Source organism: Callionymus lyra, chromosome 3, assembly GCF_982586985.1.
Source record: "Callionymus lyra chromosome 3, fCalLyr1.hap1.1, whole genome shotgun sequence".
Classification (NCBI taxonomy): domain Eukaryota; kingdom Metazoa; phylum Chordata; class Actinopteri; order Syngnathiformes; family Callionymidae; genus Callionymus; species Callionymus lyra.
The window spans coordinates 5,500,403-5,520,249 of NC_141820.1; the positions used below are offsets into that span (position 1 = coordinate 5,500,403).

Consider the following 19,847-nt stretch of genomic DNA (forward strand, 5'->3'; position numbering starts at 1 on the left):
CAACAAACTGCAGCCATGAGAATGAAATCACGACTGAAGTGTGAGACAAACTTGTGTTTCACCTGGATTTCCATGAATGTGGAAGATTCTATCTTAGGTGGTCTGCACATGGAAGAGTCAGAGTCTTGCTCAGATCATTGGTGTCCTTGTAGAAGTAGACAGAACTTATTGACGGCCTGATGTTCTTCACAGAGAGGATCAGCAGGTCTCGGATGTTCTCAGTCTCCAGTGTGTCCAGCAGCATCAGACAGATGTGGACTCCACACTTCAGGTACGTTCAAGTCTTCAGCCTCACCTGCTGACTACAACAGCTGCTAACTCACCAGTCAGCTGCTTCTGCTGCTTCATGAAGCTCTGATCCTGGACAACTCCACCTGTCAGCTTCATACATGAAGTAGAAGGTCTGGTGTGGCTGAGACTCTTGTTTAGTTTTAGAGAGAAGATGAGATTTGAATGTGACTCAGACTCTCTGGTCCTGAGACTGAGACATACCTCTGGTGACCTCTGTAGGTCACATGATCAAGTCACATGTTTGTGTTTCAGCTGCTGGAGGAGAAGGTCATGACCCTGGTGAAGGAGGAACTGAAGAGAGTGAAGAAGTTTCTCAGACCAGGTGAGCAGAAACACCTGGAGGATGAGGAAGAGGAGGAGTTGAAGTGTGAAGAGGAGCAGATGAGGAGCAACAGAGAAGATTTCCTGAAGATCATCCTGAACCTCCTGAGGAGCATGAAGCAGGAGGAGCTTGCTGGTCTTCTGTGGAGAAGTAAGAGGATTTGAACCTTCAACCTGCTGAAAATGAAGTCTTGAATCTATTAGAACATTTGAGATTGAAATTCCTGCAGCTGCTGAGAAGATTGATCTTCAGCTTCTAGAATCTTGTGACTCATGTGACTTCTCTTCTTCAGGAAGTCGTGTAGAAAAGATTCAACGACGGCTGAAGAGGAGCCTGAAGAAGAAGTTCCACAGTGTGTCTGAGGGGGTCGCTAAAGCAGGAAACTCTGCTCCTCTGAATCAGATCTACACGGAGCTCTACATCACTGAGGGGGGCACAGACCAGGTCAACCAGGAGCACGAGGTCCGACAGATCGAAGCAGCCACCAGGAACCAGACCAGACCAGAAACCACCATCAGACAAGAAGACCTCTTTAAAGCCTCACCTGAGAGAGACCCACCAATCAGGAGCCTGCTGACGAAGGGCGTGGCTGGAATTGGGAAGACCCTCCTGACACAGAAGGTCACTCTGGACTGGACTGAAGGCAAAGCTCACCAGACCTTCCACTTCATGTTTCCTTTCACCTTCAGAGAGCTGAACCTGCTGAAAGAGAAGAAGTTGAGTTTGGTGGAACTTGTTCATCTTTTCTTTCCTGAAACCAAAGATCTCAGCAGTTTTGAAGGACTCGAGGTTCTGTTCATCCTTGACGGTCTGGACGAGTGTCGACTCCCTCTGGACTTCCTCAACAGTCGGGTCTTGACAGCAGCTACAGAGTCCACCTCAGTAGACTACCTCCTGACAAACCTCATCAGAGGGAATCTTCTTCCCTCAGCTCGTCTCTGGATGACCACACGACCTGCAGCAGCCAATCAGATCCCTCCTGAGTGTGTGGACATGGTGACAGAGGTCAGAGGGTTCACTGACCTCCAGAAGGAGGAGTACTTCAGGAAGAGGTCCAGTGATGAGGAGCAGACCAGCACCATCATCTCTCACATCAAGACCTCACGAAGCCTCCACATCATGTGTCACATCCCGATCTTCTGCTGGATCACTGCCACAGTTCTGGAGGACATGTTGAAGAGCGGAGACACAGGACAGCTGCCCAACACCCTGACTGAGATGTTCATCTACTTCCTGGTGGTTCTGTCCAAAGTCAAGAAGATGAAGTACCATGGAGCAGCTTGGACAGACACAGTTTGGGATCCTGAGAGCAGCAAGATGATGGAGTCTCTGGGAAAACTGGCTTTTGAGCATCTGAAGAAAGGAAACTTGGTCTTCTATGAATCAGACCTGACAGAGAGTGACATCGACATCACAGCTACTTCACTTCACTCAGGAGTGTTCACTCAGATCTTCAGAGAGGAGAGAGGACTGTACCAGGACCAGATGTTCTGCTTCATCCACCTCAGTCTTCAGGAGTTTCTGGCTGCTCTTCATGTTCACCAGAAGTTCTTCAACTCTGAAGTCAACCTGCAGTCAAGAATCGTTGACATAGAAAAGTTCTACCAGAAAGAAATCAATGATGCTGTAGAAAGTCCAAATGGACATCTGGACTTGTTCCTGCGCTTCCTTCTGGGTCTTTCTCTGCAGACCAGCCAGAGTCTCCTGACAGGTTTATTGAAACAAACAGGAAGAAGCTCTTGGACCAATCAGGACACAGCAAAGCTCATCAAGAAGAAGATCAGTGAGAATGTGTCTCCAGAGAGAATCATCAACCTGTTCCACTGTCTGAATGAAGTGAAGGACACTTCTCTGGTGGAGGAGGTCCAACAGCAGCTGAGATCAGGACGTCTCTCCACAGATCAACTGTCTCCTGCTCAATGGTCCACCCTGGCCTTCATCTTGCTGTCCTCAGAGGAACATCTGGACGAGTTTGACCTGAAGAAATACTCTGCTTCAGAGGAGGTTCTTGAGAGGCTTCTGCCGATGGTTCAAGCTTCACATAAAGTTCTGTAAGTGGATCATTGGAACATCTCTGAAGATATAAACATCAACGTTTGATTTCCTGTTTCATTTTATTCAGGCTGAGAGACTGTAAACTGAGAGAGAGAAGTTGTTCACTTCTGTCCTCAGTCCTCAGCTCTCCGTCCTCTAGTCTGACTCAACTGGACCTGAGTGAAAACAACCTGCAGGATCCAGGAGTGGAGCTGCTGTCTGCTGGACTGAAGAGTCCACACTGTCACCTGGAGACTCTCAGGTCAGAACATCATTTCTACAGCTTCAGAGCTGAAATGTGAAAGTCAGAGGTGAGACTCCAGAGAGTTTTGTCAAGTCGAGTCTACAGTAAATAATCAATCAATTTTACGTCATAAATAACTGTTTAGAGTCAACTTGAGTCATAATTCACAAGCATGACTCAACTCTTGAGTCACTAATTACAAGTTCAAGTCGACTCTTGAGTCGCAAGTAACTAGTAGGATTTGACTCTCGAGTCACACATCACTATTCCAGGTCAAGTGTCGAGTCACTAATAACTTGTCTGAGTCGACTCTCTAGTCAGAAATAACTCATTGGGGGCAAGTTTTGAATTACAAATCACCAGTCCGAGTCAAGTCTTGAGTCAGAGAACACGAGTCTGAGTCAAGTTTATAGTTACAAGTCCGATTCAAGTGTCGAATCACAAGTTAAAGTTAATTCTCATATCAAGTCACAAATTCCTAGTCCCAGTGAACACTGAAGAGACAAATAACTAGTCCGAGTCAAGTCTCAAGTAACAGATCCAGAATCTGAGTCGACTCTCAAGCCCCAAATCACAAGGACGACTCAGGTCTCGAGTCACAAATCACTAGTTTAGGTCAAGTCTTAAGTCATAAATCACTAGTCCTAGTCGACACTTGAGTCACAAATAACTAGTATGAGTCGAGTCACTATGAATAAGTCCCAGTTGACTCGAGTCACAAATAACGAGTCTCAGTCACGAGTCATAGGTGTGACTCGAGTCTCCATCTCTGCCAAAAGTATTGTCTTGAAACATGGAAGGAGATTATTTCCAAATATCAATGAAAAGGTGAGTAAACTCTTGATTTGACCCTCGCAGGCCTCCATATTCAAACCTGGAAATACAGAGAAAACATTTGAAACCTGGAGATTTAAAGAAACGACACATGTTTGAACAATGATGGAGGGAAACTTTGAAGACTTTGATGAATGAAAACATAATTAGAAGTAGAAAATAACAAGTTTATAGAAAGAAAACTTGATAGAAATCTTCAATTGAGACATTTTCATGAATCACAAATAAAAGGTGTCACCAGATGAAAACAAGTTGATCGATGTATTGATTGATAAACAACCTTCAAAAATAATCTACAAACATCTTTGTTTTTCTCATGACTTTTATTCATTTATTTCTATTGTGACTTTAGTTTTTCTTCTTCTCTTGTGTTTGTTTCTGGTATAAAAACAACATCAATCCTCTCACAACAGTCTCTGTGTATCATGTGACACTTTTATAAATAATGAAACAAAGTCAGGAAAGTGTTGAACTGATGAAAACATCATTATTTCATGTGTTTGATCAAGTTGATCCTGATTGATAGAAAAGTCTTCAAATATTCACACAATCATGTGATGATCTTATGAATGTAAAGAGTTCAGTGTTTCCTCAAATCAAGTCTTTCAAGTCAAAATAGAGAAAAAGTCACTTGTTGACGACACTCGTCTCTTTCACAGGCTGAACTCCTGTCGACTGACAGAGAGAAGTTGTTCACTTCTGTCCTCAGTCCTCAGCTCTCCGTCCTCTAGTCTGACTCAACTGGACCTGAGTATCAACTACCTGCTGGATCCAGGAGTGGAGCTGCTGTCTGCTGGACTGAAGAGTCCACACTGTCACCTGGAGACTCTCAGGTCAGAACATCATTTCTACAGCTTCAGAGCTGAAATGTGAAAGTCAGAGGTGAGACTCCAGAGAGTCAAAGTTTTGTCTTCAGTTTGTTCTTCAATGAAGCAGCTGATTCTAAGTGACATCAGTCTTCAGCAGGTTCTGACACTTGAACTTTGTTTATTTTGACTTCTGCTGGGGTCGTGCTGTTCAGTATGTTGACACATATTTACTGATCTCAAATACATTCAAAGACATTTGAGTGACACTTGTGATGTTCTAACTTGTTCTGTTTCTAGATTTCAATGCAGGGTAATGTTCATGGTGATGTGAGCATGTGTGATAAACACATCAGGAACTGTATGAAAACTGAAACATGTTCTTCTTCATCACAAGTCATATCATCATCACAATATTGAACAGTGTCATCACACATCCTGCTCTTATCTCTTCATTTCTACTCATCTTTGTCACCATTCTTGATTTCTCTCTTCCTTTCTCTTGTTGTTTTGTTCGTCACACATCACTAGTCCGAGTCAAGTCTCGAGTCATAAATCACTAGTCCGAGTCAAGTTTCGAGTCATAAATCACTATTCCGAGTCAAGTTTCGAGTCATAAATCACTAGTCCGAGTCAAGTTTCGAGTCATAAATCACTAGTCCGAGTCAAGTTTCGAGTCATAAATCACTAGTTTGAGTCAAGTTTCGAGTCTTAAATCACTAGTTTGAGTCAAGTCTCGAGTCATAAATCACTAGTTTGAGTCAAGTCTCGAGTCATAAATCACTAGTTTGAATCAAGTCTCGAGTCATAAATCACTAGTTTGAGTCAAGTTTCGAGTCTTAAATCACTATTTTGAGTCAAGTTTCGAGTCATAAATCACTAGTTTGAGTCAAGTCTCGAGTCATAAATCACTAGTTTGAGTCAAGTTTCGAGTCATAAATCACTAGTTTGAGTCAAGTCTCGAGTCATAAATCACTAGTTTGAGTCAAGTCTCGAGTCATAAATCACTAGTTTGAGTCAAGTCTCGAGTCATAAATCACTAGTTTGAATCAAGTCTCGAGTCATAAATCACTAGTTTGAGTCAAGTTTCGAGTCTTAAATCACTATTTTGAGTCAAGTTTCGAGTCATAAATCACTAGTTTGAGTCAAGTCTCGAGTCATAAATCACTAGTTTGAGTCAAGTTTCGAGTCATAAATCACTAGTTTGAGTCAAGTCTCGAGTCATAAATCACTAGTTTGAGTCAAGTCTCGAGTCATAAATCACTTTTATTCATTTATTTCTATTGTGACTTTAGTTTTTCTTCTTCTCTTGTGTTTGTTTCTGGTATAAAAACAACATCAATCCTCTCACAACAGTCTCTGTGTATCATGTGACACTTTTATAAATAATGAAACAAAGTCAGGAAAGTGTTGAACTGATGAAAACATCATTATTTCATGTGTTTGATCAAGTTGATCCTGATTGATAGAAAAGTCTTCAAATATTCACACAATCATGTGATGATCTTATGAATGTAAAGAGTTCAGTGTTTCCTCAAATCAAGTCTTTCAAGTCAAAATAGAGAAAAAGTCACTTGTTGACGACACTCGTCTCTTTCACAGGCTGATCTTCTGTTTCCTGACAGAGAGAAGTTGTTCACTTCTGTCCTCAGTCCTCAGCTCTCCGTCCTCTAGTCTGACTCAACTGGACCTGAGTGACAACGACCTGCAGGATCCAGGAGTGGAGCTGCTGTCTGCTGGACTGAAGAGTCCACACTGTCACCTGGAGACTCTCAGGTCAGAACATCATGTCTTCAGTTCTTCTGGTCTCATGATTTAATGAAACTGTTTCTCCTTCTTTACAGTCTGTCAAACTGTCAGATCTCAGCAGGAGGTTGTTCTTCTCTGGCCTCAGCTCTGACATCTAACCCGTCCCATCTGAGAGAGCTGGACCTGAGCCGCAACGATCCAGGAGGACCAGGACTGGAGCTGCTGTCTGCTGGACTGGAGAGTCCAGACTGGAGGCTGGAGACTCTCAGGTATGGACGGAGCAGCAGAACTCACTGACTGAGCTCCAAAGATCTTCAGACTGAACATGTGATCAGAAGCAGAGAGATGTGAGTGTGTGACGCTGATCAGACTCTTCATCTGAACTGAGCACATGAATCAAACTCTCAGAGCTTCTCCATGTTCTCCTGCTGGACACCAGTGGAAGAACAAGGAGACAGTGGAGACTGAGCGAGTGTTTCTAGATCCATCTTTGTTGTGGTCAACACAGTCATGAAAGAACGTCCACTTAGCAGCATGAAGTCATGAAACATCTGAAGTCGAATGAATCTGATCTTCTCAATGTTTCTTCCTCCAGGCTGGATCGTGGACCACAGAGATCAACATCTGGAGATGAGAAGTGTAAGTTTGATTTGATTGATGGATGAGAACTCCTCAACTCTGTCAGCTTCTCGTGGAGCAGTTGTGATGTTGGTGACTTCATGTTACACTTGAATCTGCTGATGGAGCTTCATCAAGTCCAGGTCACTGCCCAGAACACTGGTCACCAACATGGTGTCCAGCAGCAGCTGGTGAGGAGCCTCCGTGCAGATGTAGAAGCAGCAATGTTGACTTTCCTCATCATCTCACACTCATTCATTCACTCTTTTCACTCTTTGACTTGAGAGTGCAAATGAAGATCATCACGTTCTCAGTGGAGTGAGAAGATCTCAGTGCAGCATCTCACCTGGATGATGGTGGAGATGAACGCAGAGATGTTTCCACAACATGAAGAAACATCATGTTAGCTACATGCTAGTTTAGCTGCTGACTTGATATGGACACACTGGTGTCAATCAAATGTGACAGTCATCTCCTCACGATTATTATGGGATGTTCCAGTTCTCCTGGTTCTTCTCTGGAGGTGGTCCCAGTCTCAGAAGACTTCACTTTGATGATGATCTCCACTAGATGTCAACAAACAGAGCAGCCCTCCCTGGCTTGCTGGGACACTGAGTCCATGATTGTCTTGAAGAGAAAGTTCTTCCACCATCATCACCTCTCGTGTCTTCTTCTCTCAGACTTCCGTCCACTCTCACTGGACCCGGACACAGCACACCGGCGCCTCCTACTGTCCAACGACAACAGGACGGTGGAACTTGTGACGCAGGATCAGGATTATCTGGACCATCCCGACAGATTCCACCGGTGTCTTCAGGTGACGAGCAGAGAAGCTGTGACTGGACCATGTTTCTGGGAGCTGGAGTGGAGAGGAGGAGCTTCTATCGCACTGACTCTCAGAAGAGACGGAGGGAAAGAAGACGAGTCTGAGTTTGGACAGAACCGTTATTCCTGGAGTCTGAGCTGCTCTGATGATGAAGGATATAAATTCTGTCACAATAAGATAGAAACTGTCATCAAGAGTCAAGAAGTTTATCACAGAGTAGGAGTGAAGATCAACGTTCCTGAATCTGGATATTTGCAGTTTTACAGTTACTCCTATTATGGTCGTCTTAAACACCTCAACACCTTCTTCATCTCCACTGAACCTTTGTACCTGGGATTTGGACTCAAAGAGGTTCCTGGTTCTGGTTCTTCAGTGTGTGTGCGTGAGCTGAGTGTGTGAGTGTGTTCCTCCATCAAACGTGTGTAGCTGCTGTCAATCATCATGAAAAGTGCTGACAGTGAGGAAAGAAGAAATCTGCTCCTGAAACAAACGTGTTGTTTTGAAGGAAGAAAGAATGTGAAGAATTGTTGAAGAAACTTTCTCTTTCATCACTTGTTGTTCAGTCGACTGTAAGAGTTGAAGCTCAAGTACAGCCGAGCACATGTCAGGATCTTCTGATGGTTGATGTTCTGATGATGCACACACGTGACAACATGAATATGAAGTGTAGCGTTCATACTTCTGTCACTTCTTTCTCTTTTATTCTGACAATAAAGTGCATCAGTCTCCATGAAGCATAAACCTGACGACCTGAAATACAATCAAAGAAAACACTCGTCTCTGAACTGAAGCAAAAGTTGATCATTGACTCTATTGTTGACACTCAGCAGTAACTTCAGCAGCTAAACTGTCGACTGACGCTCTAAACTTCACATCCACACGGTAAGTGGTGCGTTCATGGACCAATTCAAACTATGAGATGAAATAACAGCTTTAATCAAAAGTCATCAATGTGGTGTTCAAAAGATGCTGAGACGAGGGAGACGGCAGCGTAAAGAACTGACTGGATATAAAAGGAGGACAAAACATTCTAGAGGTATCAAAGGCAGATGCTCCAAACTTGATAAATAATTGAGACTCTCACTCGCTCTTGGGTTCCGTTTATTAAAGATCGTGACAGAAACGTTAAATTCAATCATTCAATATTCTGATATTCTCCCATAAAAGCCTCACAGTTATTACATCTGTGTTATCCTTCACCTCCATCAACCAACATGTACTTCTACACTCGCACACTAGTATTTTTGGCAGCACACAAAGCCCTCGGTGAGAAGTGTCCCGTCAGAAAGAATGTTCTTGGTGGTCGTGGATGTGCTGCTCGTGGTCAGACTTTGGGACGAGGCTCGTCCTCACAGGGTAGGTTAGACGCCGACACAGATCTGAGACGTGTTTGTATCTTCTGGTAACACGTTTGCTCTGTTCTACTGGTGGACTTTGGAGTGGCCTCTGTTTGATGGAGGGATTGTGAAAATGACTCCTGGTTCCACCGAGCTGGAGTGAGAAGGTCACATGATCACAGTGTAGATATACATGCAGCAGCCAGTGGTGCTTCTCTCTCCTCCTTCACTGCTGCCACATCCATCACTGCTCCTCTTCAACATCATCTGACACAGTCAGCCTGGAGGAGGATTTTATTACAACTGTTCACATTTAGTTTTTACACAACATTTCCATTCAAACTACTCAACATTTGTTCATCCATCCAGGCTGGATATGGAAGTTTATCAGTGACATCAGAATATTGAATACATTAAAATGTTCACCTGTTGAAACTTTTAATGGATTATTAAATATTATTTCTTTAAGAATATGATTCAACACCTTTTATATTTAAGGCTGAATTTGTGTTTGAATTTGAATTTCCCTTAATTGTGTGTTTCTACGTCATCACATGATCGTCTGTGCTTCCTGTGATTGGCTGAAAGTTCGTTCAATTAAATCAGTTCTCTGTTGGTTTTGTCTGATGGTACAATTATACCAACATTTTTATACTGAATTCAATAGGAAACAAATGAGAAAATATTAAATTTAGAATATTAATTACTAAATTATTGGAATAAGAAAATCCAATTACGTGTGAAAACAAATATTCATTTTAAAAACATTTAAATCAGCAAGAGTTAAATGTCTTTTTAAAGTTGTTGTTCACTAAGTTAATTCATAAAACGTTACATCGCTGTTCGCGTTTCTATTTTGGTGTGATTAACTGTCAATTTAAGAGCCTCTTACTCAGTGAAGAACAAATAATCACAAAAAACAAGTAGTGACTTCAGTTAATGAGATTGATTCAAATTAGAGTTTCATAGTTCATTGATAATAACAATTATTGAATTATTATCCTCATAAATGTAATAGTTTCCTTTGTACTATAAATCAAAGGTGGTTCTCCAACCTCAGGTATTTTTACCTGAAGACGATTTTACAGTTAAATCGACCAGAACTTAGATGTTCTGAAAGTAAACCTTTTTTATAAAGGTTATAATCACTACAATGACTTACTAACTTTATTGAAATATAAAGCATGAAAGAATTATGATCAAAATGATTGAAAGCCTGAATAAAAAAACACAAATTGAGACAGTGCGGTTAAAAACTGACATGGTATTGTGAAAAGTAATATCACTATATTGAAGTCTATCGATATGTTCTTACACCTCTACTAAAAAGTGACGCAAAGTGTCGCAGAAAAGTACAGTTTAAACCATTTGAATAAACACATTATTTAGTGGTGATGGTCTAAAAGGCTTGAAGGGTCGGATCTGTTGAATAGCTGGTGAAGACTGTGCTTCTTACGCAGACTTTGCTAAAAGTCGAGGCTCCATAATAGACTCTGGAACAGCTAGCAAGACGACATGCTAACAAAAGATTGCTAGCTTGTCAGTGTCAAATGGTTTGGGACCAACACTGGAGCGATAGAGTCCGATATAAGCAACAGACGTCAGAGAGAGGAAGAGAGAACACTGAGGCAAAGTTGACAGGTTTTTATTTCTCATAAATAACACTGAACAAGCATCATAAAGCCATATTTCTCTCCATCTATACACTGTCAAATTCTCTGTATAACAAAATACAGTTTATGTGTAATGCACTTGATACAGATAGAGAAGTATTTCATAGCAGCAGACAAGACCTTGGACTCCCAGGACATGGGACTTTCTGTGTATTGCAGGTCTGGCTCGTGTGTCTATGAAATCTACTTCCCTCAGGAATCACTTGTTGCATAACTAGATCTACGTGGAGCCCACCAGTAAGATTCTTGTTTGTCCACATCCTTGAATAGAACCAGTCTCCCGTGGCAGGTACGAGGGTCTCTCCGACACACCTCCACCACTCAGCCGTGCAGCCTTGTACACTTCAGTCAATGATCCTGCAGAACTTCAACATCAAACCTTGTATTGAGAATCATTAGGACTGTGTGGTGAGAACTTTCTATGAAGGTCTGGTATAATACATCGACAACAAATCCATGAGACATGATTATACATTTATACAACTTTATAGAAGAAGATACGATGCTTTATAGTCACGTCAACTTATTATAAGATTTAAGTAAGAAAATACACTGAAATATTGCAATACCGTGTTGATATTCAACACCAATGTATTAATTGAAAAAAAAAAAGTTTTGTGTGAAAACAATACAATAATTAGATTTTTATACTTAAACATTAACAAACGATTGATTATGTTCATCTTTGTGTTAATTAGAAAATTAAACTTCCTGCCGCCAGATGACAACAGTCGTTACCTCCTTTGTAATTAAAGAAAGAATAAAATCCTGCGAGATCCTGGTGAAGACTGAGGACGAGAGGATACAGAAAAACAAATAAAATAACTTGCAATATTTTGGTTGGATTTAAAAAAAGAAAAAAACAATTGTCATGACTGTTAAAATTGTCTGAATATTTGCATGTTAATTGTTAATATAAACCGATAAAGTGCTGTTGAATATTAATACAGTGTCTAGTTGTGTATAGAAATATTGTGATATTTAAATTCATCAATAATTTCTTACCCCTCTATTAATTAAAGGTTGCTTGAGTTGTAATACAGTAATTACACTGAGTGACTTCAGTCGTTACTTTGGCATTAATTATGAAAAATAATGAACTTTTTATAAACCTTCATGAAGCTTGTTTTAAGTTGACAAACATAAACCATCATAACTTCTTCTATAAAGTCCTATAAAAGTATTAGAATATCTTTGAATGTGTTAATAATACATTTCAAGATAAAGTGTTAAATAATATTGACATTGTGTAATAACACAACCTTCCCAGAACACATTTGTGCTTTTATTCAAAAATAAATTATCAAATAAACAACTTTTAACCCTTATCAAGCATTTTTGTCTCAATAATAATTCAAATGTGAAATAAATGATATTTGCCATAATAATGTGACTCTGATGTGATTGTTCATTGATATTGTTTATAAGCAGTGAATCTGACTCCACCTAATGTGGTTCTACATCATTATAATAGAAGAAGAATAGAACAATGATGCACTGATGGATCATTAAGGTTCCATATGACCTGATGCTTGAACACAAAATGAAAGGGACATTAAAGAACGTCTCCAAACATGTTCAAAGCTGCACAGAAGTCCACCAGCTTCACTGTGTGTCACTAACCCAGTCACAAATACACACATCTGAGGCAGCGGGAGGTCAAAGGTCACACACAAATGGACTTTTTGCTTAGTTGGAGAAATAATCCAAGTAAATCCTCTCTGGTCAGGAGGTGGTCGTTGAAAGACTTTGGTCACATCGGGCTTGATCTACCAAACTGTTACTTAAAGACGACTAAACTTTCCTAAAGTCCAGCTTTGATGTCGCTCAGTTGTGACAGAAAATCATTCATTCACAGACTCACACATTCACACACTCACACCTGCGGACAATTTAGAGTTTTCAATCCACCTCTGTGTTTGGACTGTGGGAGGAAACCGGAGTGCCCGGAGTAAACCCACACAAACACGGGGAGAACAAACAAACAATAAATTCAGTAAAAAAAATCCATCTGGTCAAGAAAATCTTGCTGAGCTTGCAAAAAACAAAGATGAAACTGGACAGTTTTAGTTTGAGCAACACAAAAGTTCATGTCACTGAGTTCATCTGCGTCACTTCTTCTCTGGTCACATGGTCGGAACATTTGTTAGTAAATCACTGTCATCTGAATATTCAATGATGGAATTAAACAAATGATGAAACTTTTTTATTGAAATGTTTTTTATTTTGAACCATTTCATTATTTTTGCAAGAATTGAATTCAATCACTTGTATCTTGAAGGTTGAATTTGATTTGTGTTTTTTTATTAGAATAAAAAGATTTTTCCAAAGTCAAATATTTTGGAATTCATAGTCTTTTAAATTCAATATAAATGTTGGTATAAAAGTGTCGCCAGAAAATGCTGTTGCTTTGAATCCACCATGATGTATTGACGCGCCAGTGATTCTACGACATCATGTGATCGTCTGAGCGTCGCATGATTGGCTGAGAGTTGAATCAAGTAGCTCAGGACTCTTTTGGTTAAAAGTCTCACTATTATACCAACATTTTTATATTCAAGTCAAAAGATCAGGAATTAAAAAAGGATTGTATTCAGAAAATTAATGATGGTCAATAGAATATCAAACTGTGTATATTTACCTTTTATTTAATCAATTTATTAAACCTTTCAACGTACAAATGATGATTCAAACTAACAAAGAAAAACTTGAATAAAAAAGTTGAAACAATGTTTAATTCAATCCTTCAATATTCTGATGACACTGATGCACTTCCATACAAACACTGCTTTGCTTCAGTTTCAAATGTAAAAGTCTTCATTGAAAAGAGTAAATCCGCCTCTATATGCATCTTTTCGTTGACATTATTGCTAAAGTGGCGAGGAAGGGGTCACTTCAACAACGTGAAGATTTGTCAACACAAATCAAGGAATGTGTTTGTGCAAACACTGGATCAAAGGTACAAAACACTGAAGGTCAAAAGAAGATGGTAGCCCTTAATATTCCTGGATCAGAGCGCGTCTGAGGAGCAGCGTAGCTAGAATTCATCTGCTAAAAAAAGTCCAGGATTATTATCACATTCACCGTTAAGTGTCCTTGTTTGATTGTCAGCTTCTCAGTTTCAGCTACGACCCAAAAACTCCTGCTTCTCACTCCTGCTCCGAGTACCGTGGCAAGAATCACACTCGTACCTTCAGGACCATCAACGTACGGCACTTACAGCTCTTATTTCTACACATCGTCTCCTGAGAGACTCAGTCAGAAAAGATTGACATCTCCAGAGGATTCTTCTTCCCAGGGTTTGAATCATTTTAACATGAATATACGTGTTTTTCTCTGGATTCAACTCAATATCTTCCTTTTTCTCTCAACTATTTGGAGCCAGTTGAACATATTTCTCCTGTATTAACGCTTTCTTCTCTCTTGACGTCTCTTGACTTGATCAAGTTTAAATTCTCAAGAACTTTCTTGAACACAATGTTCCTATAATTGAAGAAGACAAACTAGATTCATTGAACTGCAATCTTTCATGAAATACACTATTTTAAAATACCATGTTTGTCGAATCAATGGTGAGAAAACAACTTGTTTTTTCAAACAATAAACGAGGAGATGTTTCTAGAAATGTAAACCAAATCATCGAGTGAATTGTTCCACTTGAATATTTGACAAAGTCGAATCGATCAATGACATTAAAGTAGGTGAAAAGAGTGAAATCAAAGCTTCAAAAGAGTGATGGATGGATTCCTCTGGTTGAGGATCTGCTCGTCTCAGACAATATGACTCAGTAAGTTAGTTTCTGGTGAATTCAAGTGTGAGATGATTGTTTTCAAACCTGAACCCTCAGTAGGACCAAACACAAGCGTCTCTGTCGTAGATTACAATCACCATCTTTTCCAAGAAACTCAACTTTCTGTAAGAATCAAAAACACACGGTTCTGATTCTGGAAGTAAATCAGTGGCATCAGAAAATTGAATGTTTCGATTGAACATTTCAAATGTTGAAACTTTGAATTTGTTTTTATTGACATTTTGTTGCGTTTTTAAAAGCATTGCATTGTTTTTCTTGAATCATTTATTTTGAAATGTGACCACTTTCAAAATAAAACATTTATAGACATAATCTTTGATGTTTTAATTCCAGTCATTCAAAAACAAAAAAACGTTTAAATCCAATAGTATTTAGAATCAAACGTATTCAGTTCATAATGAGACCAACGTTTTAAATTCAATTATTTACAAAACAAATGCAATTTCTTAATATATTCATTATTTAATTCAATGATTGAAAATATTCCTTCAAGGCAACATTTGATGAAATCAATTCAAAGTATGAACTTTTGAAATGTTGAATCCTTCTATGTTCTGATGACACTGATGAACTTTCACACTGACCCACAAATCCATCCCAAAATCTGATGAACTCCAAAAGATCCTCATGAATCAGTGAAATGGTTGATATTTTCATCTTAAATCGAGCTCAAACGTTCAGTTGTTCATTGGATGAAGCAGAGTTTCATTTATAAATCACTGCATCTCAACAATTCAGTCTCGGATCAAACATGTTTGACTCTTTTGCTTCTTTGGATCTTTTCTACGCGTTGGATTGTTGTGAAGAAAAGTTTGCTTTCGTCCCTGAATGACATTCATCGAGACAAACCTTTGAACCTCAGCTGACTGATGACGACAGTAAAGATGTTGAGGTTCTTGACATCTCAGCTGGACTTCTGTGCTACTGAGGATCTCCACTCAAAAGTCCACAAACGGGGGCGCTGTTGAGCATAGCAATGGAGTAGACGTGTTTTTTGGAGCTCCACAGAACGACTGTATAAAAGTAATTTTTTCAGCGCACTTTTTGGAAAACATTCAAATTTTACCTTTGCTAAACCATATGCCTAAAAACCGAAACTTTGAAATGGCTGGTAAATCAAGCAAAGGTAGGCAAACAGCGACTCAAGCAACGAGGCCTTCGCCTTCGACGCCGACTTTAGCCCCGAGCTCCATTGAAGTAGCTTTCCTGAGAGGGAGTCGCTCAAGATGGAACTACTATCTTCGGTGCGCAAGGATTTAGTTGAAATCCTTCAAACAGAAGTTGGCGCAGTGTTGGAGAGCGAGATGGCGGTGATTCGAGCGGATATTGTTGCAGCGAGAGCGGAGCTCAAAGAGTACAGGTCGACGATCAACTCTGAACTCTGACCTCCGAACTCTCCGCCATGAAAGCTACGGTGAAGGATGTGGAAGAAAGTTTGTCAACGTGCACGGATGATGTTGTTACACTCAAGAAGGAGGTGAAGCGGCTCGCGGGGGTCGTGGACCAACTTCACAATAAATGCGAGGACTTGGAGGCGAGGTTGCGGAGAAACAACGTCAGGATCGTCGGAATCCCGGAGACCCGTGAATGCAACACCGAGTCTGTGTCCTTCTGCAGCCTTTGATCTGAAGGACGCTCCTGGACAGAACCGTCTCTCCCCGCCTGGATCTACAGAGGGACGCCGGTCAAACACCATCATAGCCCGCGTTCACTACTTCCAGGACTGTGCAAACATCCTGAGACTCGCTCGGATCAAACAACGCATCAGTGTGGACGGAGTCAGTATCTCAGTGTTTCCTGACCCGACAAGTGTTGCCAAAGCACGCGCGGCGTTCAATGACGTCAGGAGTCGGCTTCGTGGAGTGGACGGGGTTCGCTTCGGATTTGCTTCTCCTGCCCGCTTCAGAATCACGTACAAGAACGTGGAGAAATCCTTTCACTCCGTTGCAGAGGCGCGAGTATGTCAACAAAAACATCAGTGGAGACACGTGACGCGTGAAGACACTCCGGTGAGACAGTGATTTAACAACATTATAACTGATTCAACTTTTTCTATACGTTTAATACAAGTTAATGTTATTTTGATGTTCTCGTTTATCCTTGTTGATGCTGGTTATTTAAATACCAATCATGTGAGTCGTTCTTATTGTCATTAGATGTTCATGATAAATAATACTATAACTGAAGTGTGTCTTAATTGTAATAAGTCAAGTTCTGTGGGGCCAACTTTAGCTTTCCTGAGCATGTTAGTGCAGATACCTTTTACGGTAGGGGGTGCGATCTCTCCTCTTTTTTTGGAGAAGATTGGCAGGTGTGTGGGGGGTTGTTCTCTGTTGTTCAAGGGCATTATTTGTTGTTGTTGTTTGTTTATGTTTACTCCATACAGTTACAAGTGTATTTACACCCATATTAAAATATGAGTCACAACCCACTGTCTTTAGGTTCAACACGTTTTATAAGCTGGAACGTAAAAGGAGTGAACCATCCTGTTAAGCGTAACAAAGTTCTTACACACCTGAAGTCATTAGGTGGAGAGATAATGTTCTTACAAGAGACACACTTACGTCCAGAAGAACACTCAAAGTTAAAGAGGGGATGATAGAACATATTTATCACTCTGATTATGGGGATAGGTCAAGAGGAGCTGCCATACTTATCAGAAAAGGAGTCTGTTTTCAACTAAACACTTTCATATCTGATAACAAGGGAAGATATGTCATAGTCGTGGGTAGATTGTCTGGAACTGAGGCGGCACTAGTTAATGTTTATGGCCCTAACTGATCCTCACTTCTTCTCTAGACTAATAGCAACTATTCCAGATCCTAACAAATATAACATCATTTTAGGAGGTGACTTTAATCTCGTACCTGAGCCAACGTTAGATCCTCCACTAAACTTCAAAATAATTGATCAAAATCAGCAAATACAGTAAATCTCATTAAACAATCTTATGCACTTACTGACCCCTGGAGGAAATTAAACCTCACTACCAAACAATATTCTTTTTTTTCACGTCCACCAATCGTTTTCGAGGATAGACTTTTTTCTGATAGACAACAGAATTTTGACGTGTGTAACAAAATGCCAATACCACAGTATTGTGATTTCCCATCATGCACCAGTCCAACTGGACATAGCATTTCCAGACAGTGCACCAGTTCAACGCACATGGCGTCTTGACCCGCTCTTATTGTCAAGCAAAAACTTCCAACATTTTCTCTCGGATCAAATTGATTTCTTTCTTGACATCAATATTACTCCCGGGATGTCCTACACTTCAATCTGGGAGGCACTCAAAGCTTATCTAAGGGGACAAATTATTTATCTTTCAGCAAATGTCAAGAAAGAAAGAACTAAACGCCTCAATGAGATACAGCAGAAATGATTACAATTAGATAAAAAACGTGCATCTCAGCCTAATCCATCCTTATTCAATGAAAGACAATTATTACAAGCCGAATACAATCATTTAACCACTGTCCAAATTGAGAGACTCCTCCTGAAAACAAAACAAACCTACTATGAACACAGTGACAAAGTGGCTCGACTACTGTCACCAAATCAAACAAACGGCAGCAAATCGTATCATTTCTGAAATGAATACAGCCGAGGGTTTGACATCTGTACACCCACAAACTATTAATGACCAGTTCAGAACATTTTATAGTGACCTTTATACCTCTGAGACTTCTGCAACATCATTGGAGATTGAGGACTTTTTAGAAAATATGCAAATTCCCCAAATGAATAAACAAGAACAATCTGTAATAGACTCCAGAATAACAACAGAGGACATAACTCTAGCTATAAACTCAATGCAAAGCGGAAAAGCACCTCCAGATGGATTCCCACTGAAGTTTATCAAATGTTTTCAATAAACTTTCACCTATTTTAAGTAAATTATTTGAAGAAACACTTATAACTTTAAAACTACCACCAACAATGAATCAGGCAACTATTACAGTTATACCTAAAAAAGGAAAAGACCCGCGAGAATGTGGCTCGTACCTTACCTTACCTTACCTTACCTTACTTTACCTTACCTTACCTTACCTCACCTTACCTTACCTTACCTTACTTTACCTTACCTTACTTTACCTTACCTTACCTTACCTTACTTTACCTTACTTTACCTTACCTTACCTTACCTTACCTTACCTTACTTTACCTTACCTTACCTTACCTTACTTTACCTTACTTTACCTTACCTTACCTTACCTTACTTTACCTTACCTTACCTTACCTTACCTTACTTTACCTTACCTTACCTTACCTGACTTTACCTTACCTTACCTTACCTTACTTTACCTTACTTTACCTTACCTTACTTTACCTTACTTTACCTTACCTTACCTTACCTTACCTTACTTTACCTTACTTTACCTTACCTTACCTTACTTTACCTTACTTTACCTTACCTTACCTTACCTTACTTTACCTTACCTTACCTTACCTGACTTTACCTTACCTTACCTTACCTTACTTTACCTTACCTTACCTTACTTTACCTTACTTTACCTTACCTTACCTTACCTCACCTCACCTTACTTTACCTTACCTTACCTCACCTTACCTTACCTTACCTTACTTTACCTTACCTTACCTTACCTTACCTTACTTTACCTTACCTTACCTTACCTTACCTTACTTTACCTTACTTTACCTTACCTTACCTTACCTTACCGTACCTCACCTTACCTTACCTTACCTTACCTTACCTCACCTTACCTTACCTTACCTCACCTCACCTTACCTCACCTCACCTTACCTTACCTCACCTTACCCTACCTTACCTTACCTTACCTTACCTTACCTTACCTCACCTTACCTTACCTTACCTTACCGTACCTCACCTTACCTTACCTTACCTTACCTCACCTTACCTTACCTTACCTTACCTTACCTTACCTTACCTCACCTTACCTTACCTCACCTTACCTTACCTTACCTTACCTCACCTCACCTCACCTCACCTTACCTTACCTTACCTTACCTTACCTTACCGGCCCATAAGCCTTCTCTGCTGCGACTATAGAGTAGAATATTTGAATGTATTTCCCACATGTGTAAAAAAGCAATAACACCTTCTCCACACATGTGTATATTTGGAGTACCTCCACCTGACCTCTCTGTATCAACAGCACATGCAAACGCAATTGCATTTTCCTCATTGATGGCAGCAGACTGGTTCTTCTGCAGTGGGAGTCAGACGACCATCATTTAAGAGTTGGGTTCAAGAACTTCTCTCTATGTTGCAGTTAGAGAAAATAAAATACAGTCGGTCAAATTGTCTGGAGAAGTT

The 19,847-nt window shown here is 40.2% G+C and overlaps 1 protein-coding gene across 1 annotated transcript; it reads left to right on the top strand.

The window, feature by feature from the left end:
• The first annotated feature begins 182 nt into the window (after positions 1–182).
• LOC148083104 (NLR family CARD domain-containing protein 3-like) lies at positions 183–8,412 on the top strand. The gene is made up of 8 exons (XM_087785796.1): positions 183–271; positions 544–763; positions 906–2,664; positions 2,736–2,909; positions 6,134–6,307; positions 6,376–6,549; positions 6,876–6,919; positions 7,579–8,412. The coding sequence occupies exons 2-8, from the start codon at positions 562–564 to the stop codon at positions 8,121–8,123; spliced, it is 3,072 nt and encodes a 1,023-aa protein (XP_087641922.1). The 5' UTR covers positions 183–271; positions 544–561; the 3' UTR covers positions 8,124–8,412.
• The last annotated feature ends 11,435 nt before the right edge of the window (positions 8,413–19,847 follow it).